Consider the following 21,044-nt stretch of genomic DNA (forward strand, 5'->3'; position numbering starts at 1 on the left):
GGTAGCTAAGATTCTCCAGAGAAACAGAAGCAATGGGATGTATAGATCCACTTCAGGAACTGGCTTTTACTGTTGTGGAAGCTAGAAAGTCCCAATTTTGTAGGGGGGAGGCTGGAGACGCAGAAAGAAGTTGATGTTGCAGCTTGAGTCTGAAGGCCATCTGCTGGTGGATTTTCTTCTTCCTCAGGAGAGGTCGGTCTTTTTTCTATTAAGGCCTTCAACTGATTACGAGGCCCACCCAAGTTATGAAGAGCATTCTGCTTTATTCAAAGTCTACTGATTGAAATGTTAATCTCAACTGGAAAAAAAAAAAAAAAAACCTTCACAAAAAGATCTAGAATAATGTTCGACCAAATATCTGGGTACCATGGCCCAGCCAAGTTGACATACAAAATTAGTCATCACAGTGGAGAAGAGCTCTGTTCTTCCCACATTTCAGGGATTTTTTTCTGCCTTCTGTATTATTTATTATTGCTGGATAGAGTTAGAGGCAGCTGATGGGAGCCCTGAGGGGGTTTCACTTTCATATAGTTCTGAATGGAGTTGCACATCTGTTTCCCCTCTGGCCTATGCACTCCTAGGCTTGTGTCCCATCCTTGCTGGGCCACGTAGGTGCCTGCTGGGGCTTCGTAAGCATCCACATGCAGGCTGAGGAACTGGGTGCAAGAAGGTCCCTCCTGCGGACCACTCTAGGATCTATACGTGCCCAGTGATATAGTTTTGGAATGTTAGTGTGTTTGGTGGGGTCCAGAGCTGGTGGCCAAGAAAGAATTCTTGAGATATCTTTGGTCAGAAAGGTGGTCTTATTAAAGCACAGGGACAGGACCCCTGGGCAGAAAGAGCTGCTGCCCCAGGGTTGTGAGGGGCAACTGACCATATACTTTGGGGTTGGGGAAGTAAAGAGAAGGGACGTTCCAAAAGGATTCCGTATGCTGAAGAAGACTCCCAGGATCCTGGAGGCCTGGCTATTGTCAGGCTGAGGTCGTTTTTTTCCTTCTAGGGAGCCAGAGGCAGCGTTAACTTTAAGACAGTTGGGGATTTCCTGGAGAATGTTATACTCAGCCTGCCTCACGGATTTATCAATGGGCTGTGGGTTCTAAGGTTATCTCACTTTATTTCCTTTTTTAAAACAAATTTATTAAAATTAAATTAAATTAAATTTCGTCTCTGCCTTTGTGTCCCACATCACCCAGCAGCAGAACTGAAACCTGAACCTGGCTTAATCTTTGCCTTTCCGTGTGTCCCCAAGCAAATCAATCCCCTCTCTGGGTCCCTTTCCCCTCACTGCCCCATAGACTCTGACTTCCCTGGCCCCAGAGACAAGGGTGTGAAAAAGGAAAAACCAAGCCCCACATGGAATCATTTGCCCCCTCACCTCCACCCAGTGACAGCAAACCGAGACTTAATTACAATTTTAACCTATGCCTGGAATGGGACCTTTGAAGAGTCAGCCTGAGATTTCCCCATCAGCACTAGTGATGTCATCTGCAGGTTAAAAACCCTGCCTGTCCAGTCCTTTGGCCCAAAAAAGATGTCCTGGCCTGAACCCGTCCTTTCTTTTCCCCTTCATAGCTTCTTGCCCCGCCCTCCTTCCTATAAAAACCTTCCACTGAGTACAACTTTTGGAGCTCTTTCTACTTGCTAGGTGGGATGCTGCCGGACTTATGAATCATTCAAAAAAGCCAATTAGATCTTCAGATGTACGCCACTGAATTTTGTTTTTTAACAAGGGGGAAAAGGGAAAGAGCTTCCAAAGATGACCCCTGTCCCCTGTAAAAAGATTATTTGCTTAACAACTTCTTAGGTAGCATTTGCTGAGCATCCTCCTCCCCCCCTCCCCGTTCGAACAGGAACTCTGTGAGAGAAGTACCATTGTTATGCCATTTCACAGATGGGGAAGTCGAGGCACAAATAGAGCTGGCGATGTGCTCAAGGACACACTGGCATTTATCCAGGCATCCTTAAGGCAGCTGCAGGATCCGGTTGAGCACAAGGACGCCCTGGGAGGAGCCGACAGGCTGCTGTCCACCGTGCGGGGGTGGGCAGAAATCTAGATTGAGGAAGTCAGCCGGGAGCACTCTGGGTTTCGGTTTCTAGGCTCTCTCCCTGTGATTTGCAGTTTCCTGGCTCTTGAATGAGTTTTGATTTCCTGGCTCCAGGCAAGGGAGTGGCTCCCTCTCCTCTCCCTCTCTTCAGTTAGCTGCCACCACAGCCTCTGGCAGGAGCAATGGGAATCTGGGGGTCGCATCTGTACTCTGTGCAGCCAGAGAGGCTGGACGAATTGATCCAGAACTCCCTGAGGCCCTACGGAGAATGCCAGAAACAGATAGATGACGCCGTGGACACCATCTGTGCCGCTCTGCAGGAAACGGAGCAGATCCCCACCGTACTAAGTGTGGTTCAAGTGAGTGGAAGGCTGGGGTGGGGGTGGGGGGTGGGATCAGGGCTTCCAGGAGCCAGGAGTTTCCATGGCCACCAGAAGGGGAGTGACAGGGTCCCTAGCACCTTCCGGGTGACAGGCCTTGGGTGCACCAGACTTCATCTTGAACCCCCCTCGACGGAAGCGATGGAGGGGTTTAGGAGCAGCTCTGCCTTTACTGCTGTGCACCCCCCCGGGCAGGTTGCTTTAACCCCCTGTGCTTCAGTCTCTGAATCTGTAAAATGGGAGAGGAGTAATAGTCCTCTCGAACTGTAATGAGGCTTAAGCATACAATGTTCTTAGTACAGGGCCTGGTACATAGTTAGCGCTCAATAAGCGAGCTGCGGTTCTTCACCGTTATTGTTTCCATCTGCCTCGTATTATAGAGGAGTAAACCGAGGCTGGGTGATCCAGTAAAACCACCCAAAGGTCGCTCTGTGATTTCTCCATGGCAAGAGGGGGTGGCTCTCGTGAGGTAGAAATGTTTGCTGCTAGGAGCAGGAATCCCAGGGCTGAAGATTTCGGGCCTTCGGGGAAGAAATGGTGCTGGGAAGATGCCAGGATCCTAGGGTGGGAGCAGTCAGAGGCACCCCTGCCCCTCTCAACTCACTCGCTAGCCCTGGAGCCCTACTTACCTGCACTCCCAAGGCCTCCTGGCCTCCGCCTCCTGCATGCCCAGCAGCCCTAGCAGTAGAAACACCTGGACACTTGGTGTCCCTGGGCCTTGGCCCAGATGAGGGACCTGAAGCAGGAGGAAGTTACTTAGTAGCTGGAGGCAGAGCTCGAATTTCAGCCCAGATTGTCTGCTTGGGAGGATGTGCCCTTAACCACTACGCCATCGTGCCTCTCGATACTGTTCGCTTTTTCCTAATGAAAATATAACCTAGGAAAGGGGCACGGATCTAAATGTACAGCCCGATGGATTGCCGCAAACAACCTACCTGTGTAACCTACGCCCAAATTGAGAAACAAAGCCTCCTGGCGCCCAAGAGCCTCTCGATCCACAATCCAGTTCCTCCCCACCAACCCTCCTAACAACTCTCCTGACCTCTGACACCATAGATTCCTTGTGCCTCTTTTTTTTTTTTAACTTTGCGTCATTGTAGGGTGACCAACCATCCTGGTCTGCCAGAGACCGAGGGCTTTTCTCAGACGTGGGCCTTTCGGTGCTAAAACTGGGACTGTCCTGGGAAAACCAGACAGGTTGATCACCGGATATAAATGAAATCGTGCACGGGGTGACTTTATTGTGTGGTTTCTTTGACCCCATCCTGTCTGTGAAGTTTACGTTGTTGCGTGCCAGCATTCCTTTATCCTTTCGACGCTGGATAGTATTCAGTGTGCGAGTACACCGCGTTTGTCCATGCCACTGCTGAGGGCCATTTGAGCTGCCTCCAGTCAGAGGCTTGTATGAAAAGTGCTACAGTGGGCATCCTGATTCAGGTCTTCGGATGGACAAATGGCTTCCTGCCACTCAGTTTTTAAAGACTATGGTGACATTTGTGGCTTTTGCTTGATTTGAGAAATACTACTGCTTGCTGGGGCATTGGGGGACCCCCAAAGGCTCCAGAGTCTCACATCTGCATCTCTGTCACTGGCAGGGTGGCTCCTATGGCAGGAAAACAGTGTTGAGGGGCAACTCAGATGGGATGATTGTCATCTTTGTCAGTGACCTTGAGCAGTTCCAAGATCAGAAAAGAAGCCAAGATAAAATCCTCAACAAGATCTGGCAGCTTCTGAAAGCCTGTCAGCTCGCCATGAAGCTGCCGGCCAAAATGGAGGTCCAGAGGTTCAGAGATGGGCTCATCTTCCAGCTGTCCACAAAATGGCAGAGCATCACTTTTAAGGTGCTGCCTGCCTACAATGCTCTGGGTGAGTTTGCTCCTGGGTGTGTGCAGGGCACTGGTCTGGAGAGGTGTGTCGAGACAGCAAAGCCAAAGAAAGGGGCAGCAGACAGCTATGTGGGCCCTCTAGGCCGGGGATGGTTCAGACACCACTGGTATGGCCCAAAGCCAGGGACCACATACCTTCAAGAGAGGAGGTCCCTCCTGCGCTAGGCGTACTCTCTTCACACACCCAGTTCTAAAAGCCCTAGAATAAGGGATGCCTGGGAGGCCATTGGTTGAGCATCTGCCTTCGGCTCAGGGTGTGATCCCAGGGTCCCGGGATGGAGTTCCGCATGGGGCTCCCGCAGGGAGCCTGCTTCTCCCTCTGCCTGTGTCTCTGCCTCTCTCCCTGTGTCTCATGAATAAATAAATAAAATCTTTAAAAATAAAATAAAAGACCTAGAATAAAAGCCCAGATCTTCTAAACCCCAAGGCAGGACGCCTTTAAGATAACACACACACAGCTCAGTGACTCACATGCACAGGCAGACAACCAACTTAGAGAAAAGTGCCCCAGTTTGGAAGGTGGGCAGCCCTCAGTTCCTGTCCTGGTCCCACCGCTTAGCCGCTTTGGCCAACTCTAAGATCAGCCTCGAAATGGCTGCTTTACAGGACCTTAAGGATGATAAGAACTACCTCAAACAAGGGCTGGGTCAAAGTGAAGAGATCCCATGTGACTCAGAATTCTTAGGAAATCCTATTTTCTCTCTTGTTCGAGAGAATGGTGGCTGGAGACTGGGCCAGAGCGCCCTCTGCTGGGTTCACCCCAACATGCAAGGATGGTGTGAAAACGAGAAACCCGCTCTTTCTCGCACGTGGTAGCCAGAAGTTGCCACCAGATGGCGCGAGAACCGCGCATTCCTAACCGAGAGCCCCCTGGGCAAGGACGCAATGAGGATTGCTTTCTGAGAAAAGCAACCTACTGGGGGGAATTCTTAAGTATCTGTCCGAGTGAATGAAAGGAACAAGCTGGCGACTGGCTTCGGTGGTCGTTTATGTGTTTTTAAAATGTGCTTGTAAACAGTGGAGCTCAGCTAGCAAGAGTGGGAATCCTGGTGAAATTCTGTGACCTATTGACATCCCTCCCCTCCCTGGCATCTGCTTCTTCACTCCCTCACCAGTGGTTCTCAAACTAATATGGGTATCAGCATTACCTCTAAAAAAGAGGGGCCTGAGCCCCCTCCACTTGGGTATCAGACCTCCTGCAGAGCTAGGGTGGCCTTGAGAGGCTCCTGAGCCCATGCTCCACATTAGCAGTGCAGCAGGATTCTGACTGGCCCGCCAGTTTGAAAACCACTACCTGGCATTGCAGGGTCCAGTTCTGGGGGGGCCTGTGACCACCTGCTGGCCTCCAGCACCCTGCCTTTACCTTACCTTCACCTTACCGCCCCCTCAGAGTCCCTGTACCCTTGACTCTCTGGAACAACATTCACCAGCTGGGCTCAATAGCAGAATATATTCTATGCAGTGTATAAACCCTATTTCCTTCCAGGTATATGCCAGCTGTCCCAATACCCTTTGTTAAAGAAGCCCTCTTTCCCTACTAATTTGGAACTTCCCCTTCCTCATTTGTTTATTTATTTATTTTTTTAAAGATTTTACTTATTTATTCATGAAAGACACAGAGAGAGAGAGGCTGAGACACACGCAGAGGGAGGAGGCCCCCTGCAGGGAGCCTGATGTGGGACTTGATCCCAGGACCCCAGGATCATGTCCTGAGCCAAAGGTAGACACTCAACCACTGAGCCACCCAGGCGCCCCGCCCCTTCCTCATTTATAATTGTGTTTTCCATCCTTCACTTTCTGCTGATCTTGTCGTGGGCCACCACCGTGCCATTTTCACGATAGTCATTTTATTATCAAGCGAGGCAAGCCACCCCTCACCTTTTAGGTGAACGCACCGGTTCTCTTGCAGATGAAGTAGCCCAGGTGTGCTGTCAGGCCACAGCACAGTTGGCTCACTGAGAGCAGGCCACCCACACACCACAGATTCTACATCTCTCTTTCGCACCAGGCTTAAGCGAGAAGCCCAGCTCCCAGATCTATCGAGAGCTCAAAAGAGCCTTGGACATGACAAAAGCCCACCCCGGCGAGTTTTCCATCTGCTTCACAGAACTACAGCAGAAGTTTTTTCACAAATATCCCAGGAAACTGAAGGATTTGATCCTCTTGGTGAAGTATTGGTACCAACAGGTAATTTTCAAATGACGGATCTAGTGCTGTCGTCCAATTCCTTTTAACCGAGATCATCCATATCCAGCAAAGTAAAACACTCTTAAGTACAGAGATCAATGCATTTTTTGTGAAGATTTTATTTATTGAGAAAGGTGGGGAGAGGGGTAGAGGGAGAGAGAGAGACTCTCAAGCAGACTCCCCACTGAGCACAGAGCTCCATCCCAGGACCCTGAGATCATGACTTGAGCTCAAATCAAGAGTCACATGCTGGGGCACCTGGGTGATTCAGTGGTTGAGTGTCTGCCTTTGGTTCAGGTGTGATCCTGGGGTCCTGGGATCCAGTTCCACATTGGACTCCTTGCAGGGAGCCTGCTTCTCCCTCTGCCTGTGTCTCTGCCTCTCTCTGTGTGACTCTCATGAATAAATAAATAAAATCTTTTTTAAAAATTTTTAAAAATGAGCATCAGATGCTTAACCAACTGAGCCACCCAGGTCCCCCCAGGTCCATGCACTTTTATATCCTTTTTAGCAACATCCAGATCAAAATAGGGCACCTTTCCTGCATCTGGCAGCTGCTTCAAGCCCCTTCCCTGTTAATACTCCCCCTAAATGACCAATGTCCTAATGTCTGTCACCACAAATCAGTTCTGCTCGTTTCTGAACTTGAAATCAATGGAATGGTACCATACGTATGCTGCATCTTTTGCTCAAAGTGACATCTAAGAGATCTCTCTTTTTGAACGTAGTTGTGGTGTTTTGTTGTTCTGTAGGATTCTGTTGTCTTGATATACCACACAGTTATCCATTCTGCTAATGGACATTTGGATCATTTCCAAACTGGGGCTATTACAAATTAGGTTACTATGGATATTCCCCTACTTGTCTTTTTGTGAATTTAAGCACTCACTTCTCTTGGGTAAATATGCAGGAGTGGGAGTCCTGGGTTATAAGGAATAGGATATGTGTGTATATATAGTTACATATATTGTGATATTATGTATGCAAAAATGTGTACATAATAAATTCATATGCAGACTATATACGATATTATATAGTACATAAAGCATTATATGTCATCACATAATATATATAGTATATTAAATATATATAATAATACATATATTTAACTTTAGGAAGTACTGCCAACATTAGTTTTCTCAAATAGTTGTACCTAATGACCCTCCCATCAGCAACATAAGACAGTTTCAGGTGCTCCACATCCTTGCCAACACTTGATACTAAAATCCATCGAATTTTAGGCATGGCTTCATTTTAGTCACTGGTGGGAGATGGTGACTTCCTATAGACTTCTGATTCCTTGATTTCAGGCCCCTGGCACAGGGGGAACTGGGTCCCCAGATCAGCCACAGCCTGTCTCTTCTCCCACAGTGCCAGGAAAAGCTGAAAGGTTCACCTCTGCTGACCATGTATGCCCTAGAGCTCCTGACAGTCTATGCCTGGGAACAGGGGTGCGGAGCAGAAAACTTTGACATCGCCGAAGGCATCAGAACTGTCCTGGGGCTAATCAGACAGCAGGAGCAGCTGTGTGTCTATTGGATAGTCAACTACAACTTTGAGAATGAGACTGTCCGGAATATTCTGCTGAGCCAGCTCCGGTCGTCGAGGTACCAAGCTTCTCTCCACCCTCTCTCTTTATCTGTTTGTCTGCAAGCCAGGCTGTACCCCTTAGAATGAGGGCTCAGTCCCATCCTCCCCAGCCAGGGATGCACCAAAAAAATGCCAGCAGCGGTGGCGAGGCAAGCAAAATGGGGTGTGTCTGAAAGAGGAGAGCCTGACCAATGCTTTTCACATTTCAGACCATCACCATATTTTGTCCCCAAAACACTGGCCAGGTGCTTCCTCTTGTAGAAGGAAGGGGCTAGCCATTTTATTATGTTATTAACATAACTGCAAAGCAGAGAGGGCAGGAGCAGAGGGTCTAGACATCTCAGACAAAGCAGAGAGGGCAGGAGCAGAGGGTCTAGACATCTCAGACAAAGCACCTGAGCAACCGAAAGGAAACGCGGGCTCTCGAGTCCAGATTACCAGACACCCTCCTCCTCCAGTCCTCTTTCCCCAACATGGATTTCTTCTTCCACATGCAGCTCTACTGATTTTTTAATCTAATGGAATTTGCAGGCCAGTAATCTTGGATCCAACTGACCCAACCAATAATGTGAGCAAAGATAACGCATCTTGGCAACTGCTAAAGCAAGAAGCTCAGAGCTGGTTGTCTGCTCTCAGCCCGAATGAGTCACCTGGACCCTCATGGAATGTTCTGGTAAGAGAGCTTTACAAGTACAGCTCATGTCATGCTGGGGGGAGGGGGGTGTCCTGACACCCAGACTGCAGTCTTACCCAAGAGCACCATGTGTAGATTTCCTAGGGTTGCTGTGACAAAGTGTCATACACTGGTGGCTGACAGAAGTCCAAGGTCAAAGTGTAGGCAAGCCTGTGCTCCTCTGGAGGCTCCAGGAAGAATCCTTCCTTGCTTCTGGTGCTTGCTGGTGCTCTTGGCTTGTGGCCACGTCCCTCCCTCATCTCTGCCTCTGTTGCCACATGGACTCCTGTGCTGTGTCTTCGCAATGCCTTCCTTGCATGTCTGTGTCTCCCTCCTCTTCCTATAAGGACACCAGTCCTATTGGATTAGTGCTTAACCCAGCTAGTGCTTACCTCATCTTCACTTCGATTACCTCATATGAGACCCTAAGTCCAAATAAGGTCACAATCACAGGTATCAGAGGTTGGGACTTCAACATATCTTTTAGCAGGACATAATTCCATTGATAACACACCATGATGGGCCACCTTTTTCTGTTTAAATGATGGTAAAGAGCAAAACTGAACAAAGAGAGAAGGGCACCAGCAGATTTCAATTAACTGCTGCAGGAGAGAAAGCAGGTGGATTGGCGGTGACGGACACACTGAGCAGAGTGCCAGTGAGTGCAGGGCAGCCGCCCTCTGCCCAAACAGGGGAAGCAAATCTACCCCCACAGAATGCCCCTGCGCTCCCAGAGCTTATTGGAGAAGGACGATCCAACGAGGACATTATCAGTCTAGGCCACTGAATCCGTTCCATTTTCTGGGGGTCATGAGGTGGCAGTAGGACAAAGGTGTCTTTTGAGGCCACATAGATCAACCAAATTCCACCTTTAACAGACATGGGACTAATTTACATCCAAGGTGTGGTAGGCTTGGATCTACATTCTGTTGGGCATAGCACATTGAGGGCCAACTGAGCAAAGACGGGAGATGTAAATGAGTTTCCCAAATGCCTGGGACCGTGGATGGGAAGGACCTTTTGGATGGGGAGCTCCCGCCTGGATCCAGAAGGAACGTGGTGTCCTTCTGGACACTCCTTGTCCTGACTTTCACTGGACTCTGGTCTTTGCTCCCTGACCTCAATTTTCCAGGTTTCCTAAAGCAGATTTTTAAAAAATATTTCTACCCTCCCCCCAACTTTATCCTGAAACCTTTCAAACATATAGAAAAATTGTAAAACTTGTTCAGTGAGCCCCTATATCTGCCTGGATGCCCAAATGTTTAACCTTTGACCACTTTAGCTGTGTTCTATATGTGTGTGTGAGCGCACACACTTATCATTATCATCATCATCATCAATGTTGTGTATCTTGTTTATACTGAGCCTTTGGAGTCGGCTGCCAGATAAGGACGTTCTCTTAGCTAACCACACGTAATGATCGAATTCCAGAAATTAAGATGAATATATTATTACCACCCAGCTATAGTCCATTTCCAGATCTTGCCAATTATCTGAATAATTTTTTTAGGATTGTATTTATTTATTCATGAGAGATAGGCAGAGACATAGGCAGAGGGAGAAGCAGACTCCCTATAGGGAGCCCGATGTGGGACTCGATCCCGGGACCCTGGGATCACAACCTGAGCCAAAGGCAGGTGCTCAACCATTGAGCCACACAGGCATCCCCAAAGAATGTTTTCGATAGCCAGCTTTCCCCAGCCTAGGAGCCCACACTGCATTTAGTTCTCATGCATCTAAGCCAACTTTTGATGCTAGGTTTTGCTCTTCTTGTTTTCTACCCAATCGGCCTCTGTTTCCAGAACTAGGAGGCCATTCCTCTCAAGAGAGAGAGCTATCAGAGGGGATTCAGGCCCATAAACTGCTGCATCAGGGCATCTGGACGCTGGAGGGCACATATACGTGAACACGCGCCCCCCTCCCCCATACTCAGCCCTGTGCAAAGGACAGTACTGGCCATGAATTTGCTTCAAGCAACTGTGAGTTTCCCTAAGAATATCTGGAGGCAGCCAAGGTTGACCTCAACTTTCAAGCTGACCACCCTGCCCCTGCTCATCTTGTCTGTCCTCACCAGCAAAAGGACAGTGTTTATACAGAACATCATGTTTATTTCCTCTTAGCACTGGAAGGAAGGGAGGAAGGAAGGAGGGAAAGAAGGAAGGAAGGAAGGGGGGAAAGTAGGAGGAAAAGAGGAAGGGAAGGAGGGAAAGAAAGAAAGAAAGAAAAGGAAAAGGAAAGAAAACCACAAATTTCAAGGCTGAAAATAACACAAATCTAATTTGCTTTAACGCTTCTAGCCCTCAATCTCTCTACATAACCCTGATGCTCCGGCCTCCCTCATGTTCACCTGGATCCTCAGAATGTGACCTCTTTTAGAAGTCGGGTCTTTGCAGGTGTCATTAGTTAAGATGAGGTCATCCTGGATTAGCAGGAGCTGACTCCAGTGGCTGGTGTCCTCATAAGAAAGCACGCAGACACACACAGTGGGGAGAATAGACTGTGTAACGACAGTCAGTGACCAGAGTGACGTGTCTCCAAGCCCAAGAGGACTAGGAATTGCTGGAGCCTCCGGAGGCTGGAAGGGCCAAGGAAGGCTCCTCCCCTAGAGCCTCCAGAGAGCGCCTGGCCCTGCTGACGCTTTGAGCACAGACCTCTAGTCTCTAGAACGGTGAGAGAATACATTTCTGCTCTTGGAAGCCCCCGACCCCGGGGTGGGGGAAGGGTGTTGTTAGGGCAGCCCTAGGAAAACAATCTCCTCAGGCATGTGTGTGCAACAGAAGCTGATAAAGCCTGAGAGGGCATGCGCGTGTGATCATTGCAGCAGTCCCTGCCGCCAATGGGAGACAAAGGGAGCCTCTGAGGTTAAAAGGGACGGGCCACAGAAGGCAGTGCCACACCCAGAACAGCTTCCAGTCGGGGGTGGTGGTGGGGGGGTCAGATCTCTCCTGGGGGGAGGAAGGAACAGTTCACAAGATTCGTTTTGGGGGGGGAGGGTCTTGGGCACTACCCTACCTCTCCGGTATGTTCTCACGGTGTGTGGTGCCAGTGCTGAGTGTTCTTCTGCCTTCCCAGCCAGCGCCGCTGTACGCAACCCCGGGCCATCTTCTAGATAAGTTTATCAAGGACTTTCTACAGCCCAACAAAAACTTCCTAGGCCAAATCGCGGTAGCTGTTGACTTCATCTGTAAATTCCTTCAAAAAAATTGCTTCCAACATTCAGCTACAAAGGTTCAGAAGACCGTCAAGGTGAGCACTGGCCTTTCTCCTACAGGGTCTTACGGGCAGGGAGCAAAGGGGTCCCAGGAGCTCCTCTGCAGTGCCTGGCTCTGCCCCCGGATGTAGAGCAGAGGGCGAGGGATGAGGGAGTGAGGGGGGGGAGCAGGTGAGATGGGCACCCAGAACCCCAGCTCTCCACGGGGCGGGGAGAGGTGCTTGCTCACTGCTTCCTTCATTGACAACATACCTGTGGCCCTGTATGAGCTTCCTGGGGCTGCTGTGGCCCTTAGTGGCCTTGGCCTGGACCTACAGCTCTCCCGTCTCTGCCTCTGTCTCCCCATCACCTCTCCCCTGCAGGTCTCCTCTTCTTTCTTTTGTCTTCTAAGGACATTTGCCATTGGATTTAGGGTCCCCAGACCCCTCACTCAATTACATCTACAAAGACCCTTTGTTGAGCTAAGTTAGGTTCTTGAGTTCCCGGCAGATCTATTGGAGGTGCTACCATTCAAACCACTACCAGTTCCAAGCTCAGTGTGTACTGAGCCAAAAAAATGACCTCTTTCATGTTTTAATGACCACAGCATGATAAGTCTCATCAACTGAACTAGAGATTCATCAGATACGGTGATTCTTATCCATGGGGTGACACACTTCCTACATCTGTTGGCCAGCAAAGGTCAACACTCACAAAGCAGCTGCATGAATGAAGCGGGTTTGAGCATCTGTATACAGGGAACATAACACCCTCCCCTCGCCTCTAACCTGCTGCCAGGCATTTCCTGACCATGGGTAAAACAGATGTGTTCTCTATAAAAATCGAGTGAGCTTTTTGAAGGAACGAGGGCAGCAAGTCTAAGGGGTGTGCCCCGCATCAGGCACTGGGATTGTTCTCTGTGGGGCAGCTGGCTTCTCCCCAGTTTGCCCTCAAAGAAGCCTGTCAGCTAAGGAGTTGTGCCTAACAGAGTTGTTAGAGCAGAAAGGTAAGGAGGAAGAGAATGAGGAAGGGAGGAGGAAGTGAAGAAGCCTATGTGGCAGGGACACATATAGCCCACATTTACTATCTGACTCCTTACAGAAAGTTTGCAGAGCCCCACCTAAATTATGAATATTCATCCCGTGACCCCCAGCTTGCAAGAGGAAACATGAATCAGGGGACAGGGGCACCTGGGTGGCTCAGTGGCTTGAGTGTCTGTCTTTGGCTCAGGGCATGATCCTGGAGTCCCGGGATCGAGTCCCACATCGGGCTCCCTGCATGGAGCCTGCTTCTCCCTCTGCCTGTGTCTCTGCCTCTCTCTCTCTCTGTCTTTTTCTCTCTCTCTCCTCTCTCTCTTTCTGTGTCTCTCATGAATAAATAAATAAAATCTTTTTTAAAAAATCAGGGAACAGATGAGGAACTTCTAATGCAATGATCGCATCCAGTTTGATTTCTCTCAGGTCACAGGAATTCATACAAAGCTAAATGCTGTTAGGGAGGAATCTTTAGGAAGTTGACTGGAGATGTGGGTAATTTATAACTAGCCCTCTCAGTTGTTTGTATGTCAATAAGCTCATCAAGGGGCATGAGAAAACCTTTCTCAAACCAAACTACTTGTTTGAAAAGTTGAACGCTCTGCTTTGGATTCAGCCCTAACTGGACCCTAACCTGGAACGACCCTTGGCAACATCATTAATTAGCCCACTTCTGCCAGCCCTTGGAGGTAAGGGGCTCAGGATCTAGAAAATGCTGGATCTCAGCTTGTCTTTCTTCACCAGGGAGGGTCGACCGGCAAAGGCACAGCTCTGAAGACTGGCTCCGATGCCGACCTCGTCGTGTTCCCAGACTCGCTTAAAAGTTACACCTCCCAAAAAAACGAGAGATGCCGTATCATCAAGGAAATCCATAAACAGCTAGTAGCCTGTCAGCAGGAGAAAGAGTTTGCAGTGAAGTTTGAGATTTCAAAATGGAAGGCTCCCAGGGTGCTGAGCTTCTCTTTGAAATCCAAAGTGCTCAACGAAAGTGTGAACTTTGATGTGTTGCCTGCATTTAATGTGCTCGGTGAGAACCCCAGACCTTAGCTCCTGGAGGAGGAAGACATGGTTCTGCCTTGATGGGGCAAGGCAGGTGGAAGGAAAGCCACATGACCTAGTAATGGCTTGTAGATCTAGTGCCCCCAGCAGGTGGCACGAGTAATGGCAGCAGTCCTTTAGACCTGTAGACGTGTTCACATGTCCTCTCTTACCTAAGTATCCAGAGGATGGCCAGGACCACATTCCTTATATTCCTTATATTCTTATCTTCCTGTGATATCGCTCACAATACCTATTAAAGAATGGGGTACACAGGAATTCTGTACACATTTATAGATAAAATGCCACAAGTATTAGTGAAATTAAAGAACAGCCTGGGAAGAATTCTAGGGCAAAGACAGGAAATCTGGGGCCTTCAATCTGCTTTGGAAATTCAGTTCATGAATGACAGATCCATAATGTTGTAGCAAAAGGAACCAAGGCTATTTTAGGCATTTTTCAAATCAGAATCAAGAAGACTGTGATACCTTCCCTCTGAATGGTTATTAGTGTCTCTAGAGAGGAAATAACAGTATAGATTAGGAGTTGGCTATTTTTTTTTTTTGGCTATTTTTTTTAAAGGTAAAGTAGCAAGTATTTTCAGCTTTGAGGACTGTGTAGTACCTGTTACACCCACTCAACTCTGCCATTGTACCCTGAAAGCAGCCATAGACAATACATGAACAAAGGAGCATGGCAGTGTTCCAATAAAACTTTATTTACAAAAACAAGAAGTGGGCCACCTTGGCCTATTGGCCATAGTTAGCAAACTCCCAATCAGTGCTGTCTAAAAAGTCTTTCTGTGATAATGGAAATGTTCTATATCTACTGAGAGCTTGAAATGTGGCTAGTGGGACTGCAGAACTAAATTTTTAATTTAATTTCCCTCAGTTAATTTGAATGCAAATAACCACATTGTTTGGTGGCTATAGTACCGGCCTGTACAAATCTAGATAATTAACCTTAATAATAGCACCAATATTCCTATAGACCACATAGTTTTTAAAAATATCTCATCACTCTGGTGATGCTTCCAGTATCTTAGACAGCAAAAATCCAAATATACTAATAGAATTCAAAGTCATTTCCCAGAATTAGTGGTCAAAAATGTTTGAAAATGGTTACTTTTATACATAATTAAAGCATAAACTAAATGTCTCCCCCATACTAGGTCAGGTGAATTCTGGCTCCCCACCCAGCCCCAAGATCTACACTGAGCTCATCAATCTGTATAAATCCTCAAATGCTGAGGGAGGAGAGTTTTCCACCTGTTTCACGGAGCTGCAATGCAGCTTTGTGGCCTCCCGGCCCACCAAAGTGAAGGATTTAATTCGTCTGGTGAAGCACTGGTACAAACAGGTATGATCGCTCTTGTTGCAGGTATCTAGAATTGTTTTTATCCTGTGCTGTGACCATTCACCCGGGACTCACCAAGTCCTTCCTTTACCCACACTCTTAAATGCTGGGGGCTGACCCACTTTCATGAATCTGTCCACTAATCCTGCACATCGCTGTGGAGTTATCACCAACCCCATTAAGCTGGGTGGTGTACAGAGCACCCCCTACCATCAAAGCTGCCATGTATGGTTTATTTTGTCTTTGCTCTGACACCTAGGAATCCCAGTTATTCTTCCTACAAAGGGTGGGGGAGATTAGGATCACATGCCCACAGGTCACCAGCATGGCTTACCTCTTGCTCGGCCCCCACATGTAGTACATGCAGGTGCCATCCTTGAAGACAAGGTGAAGCTACAGGCAGGGTCATTTTCTATAATGGTTAGCCTCCCTTCGCTTCCATCACTTTCTTGCATGCAGGGGAGCTTCTGAGTATTTCCATGACGGCCGACGTCTAGCACAGCATCAGCTCTTTGCTGAGATGTCTCCTTCTTGGGTACAGCTCCTTGAGCTCTGTGGTTTCCATCCCAGAAACTCAGAGAGATGGCTGTAGGTACCCCCCAGCCCCAGGGTGCTCAGAGGGCTTGGGGCTACAGTGTGACCTTGAGCGAGTCACTTCCCCACCCCACGGCTCCTGTCTTCGTCAGAAACGTTGATTTATGCCTGCTTGCTGGGGTTAAGAATTAGGATTATAAATGCCACGTAAAATGTCTGTCTCCACAGTCAACACACAGTAGGTGTTTTGTAAGTGGTCACTGTATTATATTATAACTCTAGGGAATCATATGTGGCCGAAGCCCGACCCAGAAATCTGCATGCTGCTAAGCGAGCACCTATCAGGCTGCCCTGCTCAGACTTCCCACAGACCAGTCCCATCAGCACTGTGTCCCGTGACTCAGTTGCCCTGCTGTGGCCCCAGAGGCCATGAATGTATGGCCTCTCTGCAGGGCTCTTTAATCTCACTGCACCTCCCTGCTTTCACTAGTATTGTCTGACGTTCCCTTCTTCCCTCAGTGTGAAAGGAAACTGAAGAAAAAGGGGTCTCTGCCCCCAAAGTACGCCTTGGAGCTGCTCACCATCTACGCCTGGGAGCAGGGGAGTGGGGCAGAGAATTTCGACACTGCAGAAGGTTTCCGGACGGTCCTTGAGTTGGTCACAAAATATCAGCAGCTCTGTGTCTTCTGGACAGTCAATTACAACTTTGAGGATGAGACTGTGAGGAACTTCCTACTGACCCAGATCCAGAAAACCAGGTGCCCTAAACCCTGCCCTCTCCTTTTTTTTTTTTTTTTAAGATTTTATTTAATTATTTGAGAGAGGTGGAGGGGAAGGAGAAGCAGACTCCCTGCTAAGTAGGGAGCCCGATGTGGGACTTGATTCCAGGACCCTGAGATCATGACCTGAGCTGAAGGAAGCCACCTGAGCCACCGAGGCGCCCCCTGCCTCCTTTTCTTAACCTGATTCCCTCCAGCGCTATTCCAATGACCTGGGTTCTCCCCTATGGGGTCGTGATTCTTTACTCCCCACGTGAAACTGAGGAGGGCAGTGGGTAAGGATGGAAGGGTGCCAACCACCAGAACCTCCCATAGTCTCTGAAGAGGAAATCCTGAGCCAGGGGTAGGGTGGGAGAGAATGTAATCCAGGAGGAAGAGAGAAGGAAGGATCAAGGTACAGGTCCCTGGGTGGTCGCTTCCATCTTCCTAGGTTGGAGGGAAAAGCATAGATTGGTTAGCAGATCTTAGAGGTGTAGGGGTCAGAAGTATGTCCCTGAGAAATAATGCTACCATTCCTTCAAGGTTAATTCATCCTATGGGAGTTTTATTAGATCAGATTTTATCTACCCTTTCAGACCTGCATCCCGCACCCACAAAAATGCTATCCTTCAAGAACAGCAGGGAATCTTACTATGTCTATTCAGTGCTCCCGGCAAAGCACAAAAACCAAAGGAAACAAAAGGAAAGAGAGGAAAGAAAAAAAGATTTGAGAAAGAATAGGGGAGAAGAAAGCCAGAACAAGCTACCATGGGCTGGCTACCATGGGCGTGACCCACGTGACCTTACAGTTGATTAAATTCTGCAGCATCGTTCAGCTGACCTAACAGGAAGGAGAGCTTTATATTATGCTGTCCTGTGTATGATAATTAACAGCTTTCGAAATACTATTGACAAATATAATTGAATTCGAGAAAATCACTTTGAGCTGTATCAGTACATTTGAATCACCGGCATCTAAAACATAGGACACATTGTCTTAGGGCTAAGAGTAGACTGGGCCCCCGATTCTGAGGCCACTGGTTTTAAAAAGCATGTAATGCTTCTGACTCCTTTAGGCCCGTGATCTTGGATCCAGCTGAACCTACTGGTGACGTGGGTGGAGGGGACCGATGGTGTTGGCATCTCCTAGCAAAAGACGCTACCGAATGGTTGTCCTCCTTCTGTTTCAAAGATGGAACTGGATATCCCGTGCAATCCTGGAAGTGCCAGTAAGAATAATCTAAAGAAAGTTTCCCCTGGAGATTACCCTGTGACAAGCTAAAATCAAGAGCTTCTCCTGCTGTAGCAACTTGGAATTCATTCAGTCTCAAATAACAGCCCAACTCAGGAGCTGAGAATAAAACAAAACAGGTGTTTTTTTTTTTTTTTTTTAATTCCCATTGCAAGAAATCCTAAGGCAGGTGATCTAGGACTCAGGCAACAGCTCCACTGTGCTTTCTCTACAAGCAGGATTTTTCCACTGTGGCACACTTGGCATCTAGGGGTTGGAGAGCTCTTTGGGCCGAGGGCTGTCCTGGGCAGTATAGGATGCTGAGCAGCATCCCTTGTGTCTATCCACTAGAGTATCCACCATTGGGACCACCAAAAATGCCTGCAGACATTGCCAAATGTCCCCTGGGGCATCACTAGCTCTTTCTGGCTCCACCTTCTTCATTTGTTGATTTTAGTTTTGTTGGTTCTGCACTTCCAGGTGGCAGGCTTCGGTCCAGGCAGGAAGAACAGCAAAGGGGATGATACTTACCCGGGGTATCTTATTAGAAGCCTCATCCAGCAAATTCTCTTGCATTTCATTGCCTAGAATGGTCATGTGGCTCCCCATAACAGTGACTCCAAAAACTGGGGAGGGGGGTGGTCCTTCATTGCGAATAGAGGTTGGGTCAGCTGACCAAGAGTGTCCGTCACACCGGTCCAAAGCTCCACCTCCTACCAAGACACCTGCCACCAGACTCTTTCTCGGGGTTCTTTCAAAGCAGGTTTTCTCAGCCTCAGCAACTACTGACATTTGGACCAGATAATTCTGTTGGGGCGGGGAGGGGGGGATGCTAACCTGTACATTGTAGGGTGTTGAACAGCATCCCAAATCTAACCTCTAGATGCCACCCAGTTGTGACGATTAAAAATGTCTCAAGACATTGCCTCTTGTCCCATGGAGAGCAAAATTGCCCCCAGGTGAGAACCCAGCTTTAGAAGAACCACTCAACTCTGGAGTTGGCTTTAGTTGTCAAGATCTGCACTATAACCAGTATCCCAAAAATTGTCTCTGGTAACACTAACCCTCTCAGATACACTTCTTTCTTTTTTTTTCTGGCTCTTTTAACCAGTGTTTTAAACTGCTTAGGCAGTTATTATTCTCGCACATCTATTTCTTTCTCTCTAGACAGTGCAGACACCAGGAAGTTGTGGAATTGGGATGTATCCTATTGTCAATGAGATGTTCTCACTCAACAGTCATAGAATCCTGGAATGATCATGTTAGAAGAGACTTCTAGAGGTCATCTGGCAGCTGCTTTTTAAAGAATCAATTCGCTGTATAAGAAGCACCACCAGTTCCACTCTTCCCTTGACAATCTCCACTACTCCTTCCCTCGCTTCTTCGACCCCTCTTGAAGTCAAGACCATCACGTACTTTCTCGTGTCACCCTGCTGAACACTCACCCTGCAAGTGACCCACCTTACCAAAAATATCTGCTTTCATCCAGCTTCTTGGGCACCATATTGCTGTCAACTACTGTGTGTTTTCCAATTAGCTCCTTCCTTTTCCTTCAAGCCTTAGCAGAGGGAGCTCTCCGTATTCCCAAAGGGATGCCCTTTACCTGCTCCTTGGTTCTTATAATTCCATGATCTTGCTCTTATGCTCCTCCACCTTGCCTGCCTCCTGTCTGTTTCCCTCTGCACACAAAACCCTGTCTGCACCTGCTGAATTGAAAGTCTCCCAGCCAGTGGCAAGCCAACAGTCTTCTTAGCCCTTTAAACTCTCCAAAGGCTTGGATTATAACTGTCACCTTACATACATAATAACCTATTGTCTTTCCTTCTGAGTCTACCGATCCCCCTGCCCCCAACCATGAGTGTCTTCTTGCCAAATCTCAAGACTTTATGCTCTGGTTTTAGTTTCACAGATACTTGAATGTCTAAGCATTTTAACCTCAAATATCCACTTATAGTTTTAATGCTACCCCATATACCACTATACCAACTGTCATATAATAATGTATCTAGTCATTTGTCCCCAGCTCCTGGCACAGAGCTTTAGAACCACTTGGAATTTCCCGATAGGAGAGTCTTTTGCATTCATAGGGAGCCCCTTCCAACCATCCCTGAGTTTATGCTAACGAGTTTTGGGCAGCGTTTCAAAGGAGAGATTGGTCATGCCAGCAATGCCAGGCATGTGATGAGAGGATTGAAACTTTCAGCCCCATCCCCCCTAACCTCCCAAGAGGAGAGAGGGCTGGAGATTGAGTTCAAGCTCATGGCCAATGATTTAATTAATCATGCCTTTGTAATGAAACCCCAATAAATTTCTGTGGACAATAAAGCTTGGAAAGCTTCCTGGTTGGTGAACATAGCAGTGCATTGTGAAGATGATGCATCCTAACTCCATGGGGAAGGAGGCGCTTCTGCACTCGGGACTCTTTCAGCCCTTCTGTGTATCTCTTCAGCTGCCTGTTCATCTGTATCCTTTATAATAAGATGGTGATTGTAAGTATGGTATTTTCATGAGTTCTGTGAGTTATTCTAGCAGGTTATTGAACCTAAACGGGGGATCATGGAAACCCCTGAATTTGTAGCCACATTGGTAGGGGGCAGTACAAGTAGTCTGAGGACCCCACTCACAGCTAGCATCTGAGGAGGAGACAGTCTTGCTGGGAGCTCACCCTTTAACATGTGAGGTCTGCACTGGCTCCAGGTAATGTCAGTAGAATTGAACTGTAGGACCCCTAGCTGGTGTGGTGCCAGTGAGCTGGTGTTGGTATGTACCACAGCTCTTGTCCAGAACATGGGCAAAGGAAAGAGCCCTTGAAGGAAGAATGACTGCTCTGCATTCACATCCACTCAGTCGACAACTAGTGACCAGACCCTTCTAGATGCCCCAGCTTGCACTAGAGACATAGACAGGAGACCATAAGACACTGCTTCATCCTCAGGGGTTTATGATACACTAGAGGTACACCATCTGAATCCCTTAAATAAAAATGAAGAACTGTGTACAACTGTATGGTCAGTGGTACAGATGTAGTGGATTAAGACCTATAACAATGAATAAAGTAAGTGACTCAGAGTATCCCAAAGGAAGGAGGGAAACATCCTGCTAATGTCTTTTCAGCATTTGGCAGACATTTAAGTTCATTTTT

The 21,044-nt window shown here is 47.9% G+C and overlaps 1 protein-coding gene across 2 annotated transcripts; it reads left to right on the plus strand.

Moving 5' to 3' along the window:
• The first annotated feature begins 2,086 nt into the window (after positions 1–2,086).
• OAS2 (2'-5'-oligoadenylate synthetase 2) lies at positions 2,087–20,227 on the plus strand. Of its 2 annotated transcripts, XM_049101690.1 has the most exons (12): positions 2,094–2,404; positions 4,021–4,291; positions 6,320–6,498; positions 7,870–8,105; positions 8,620–8,761; positions 11,834–12,007; positions 13,730–14,012; positions 15,195–15,382; positions 16,433–16,671; positions 17,748–17,894; positions 18,583–18,589; positions 19,070–19,159. In XM_049101690.1, the coding sequence occupies exons 1-12, from the start codon at positions 2,228–2,230 to the stop codon at positions 19,157–19,159; spliced, it is 2,133 nt and encodes a 710-aa protein (XP_048957647.1). In that variant the 5' UTR covers positions 2,094–2,227. The 2 variants fall into 2 exon arrangements, with proteins under 2 accessions (XP_048957646.1, XP_048957647.1); XM_049101689.1 differs by having other exon boundaries at positions 2,087–2,404; positions 17,748–20,227.
• The last annotated feature ends 817 nt before the right edge of the window (positions 20,228–21,044 follow it).

Source organism: Canis lupus, chromosome 26, assembly GCF_003254725.2.
Source record: "Canis lupus dingo isolate Sandy chromosome 26, ASM325472v2, whole genome shotgun sequence".
In the NCBI taxonomy this organism is placed as follows: domain Eukaryota; kingdom Metazoa; phylum Chordata; class Mammalia; order Carnivora; family Canidae; genus Canis; species Canis lupus.

Excerpts from the sequence above, each read along its gene's own strand:
- OAS2 (XM_049101690.1), top strand. The coding sequence starts at position 2,228 with ATGGGAATCTGGGGGTCGCATCTGTACTCTGTGCAGCCAGAGAGGCTG. Across the intron at positions 4,292-6,319 it reads GCCTGCCTACAATGCTCTGG|GCTTAAGCGAGAAGCCCAGC; the intron begins GTGAGTTTGCTC and ends CTTTCGCACCAG. Across the intron at positions 12,008-13,729 it reads AGGTTCAGAAGACCGTCAAG|GGAGGGTCGACCGGCAAAGG; the intron begins GTGAGCACTGGC and ends TTTCTTCACCAG.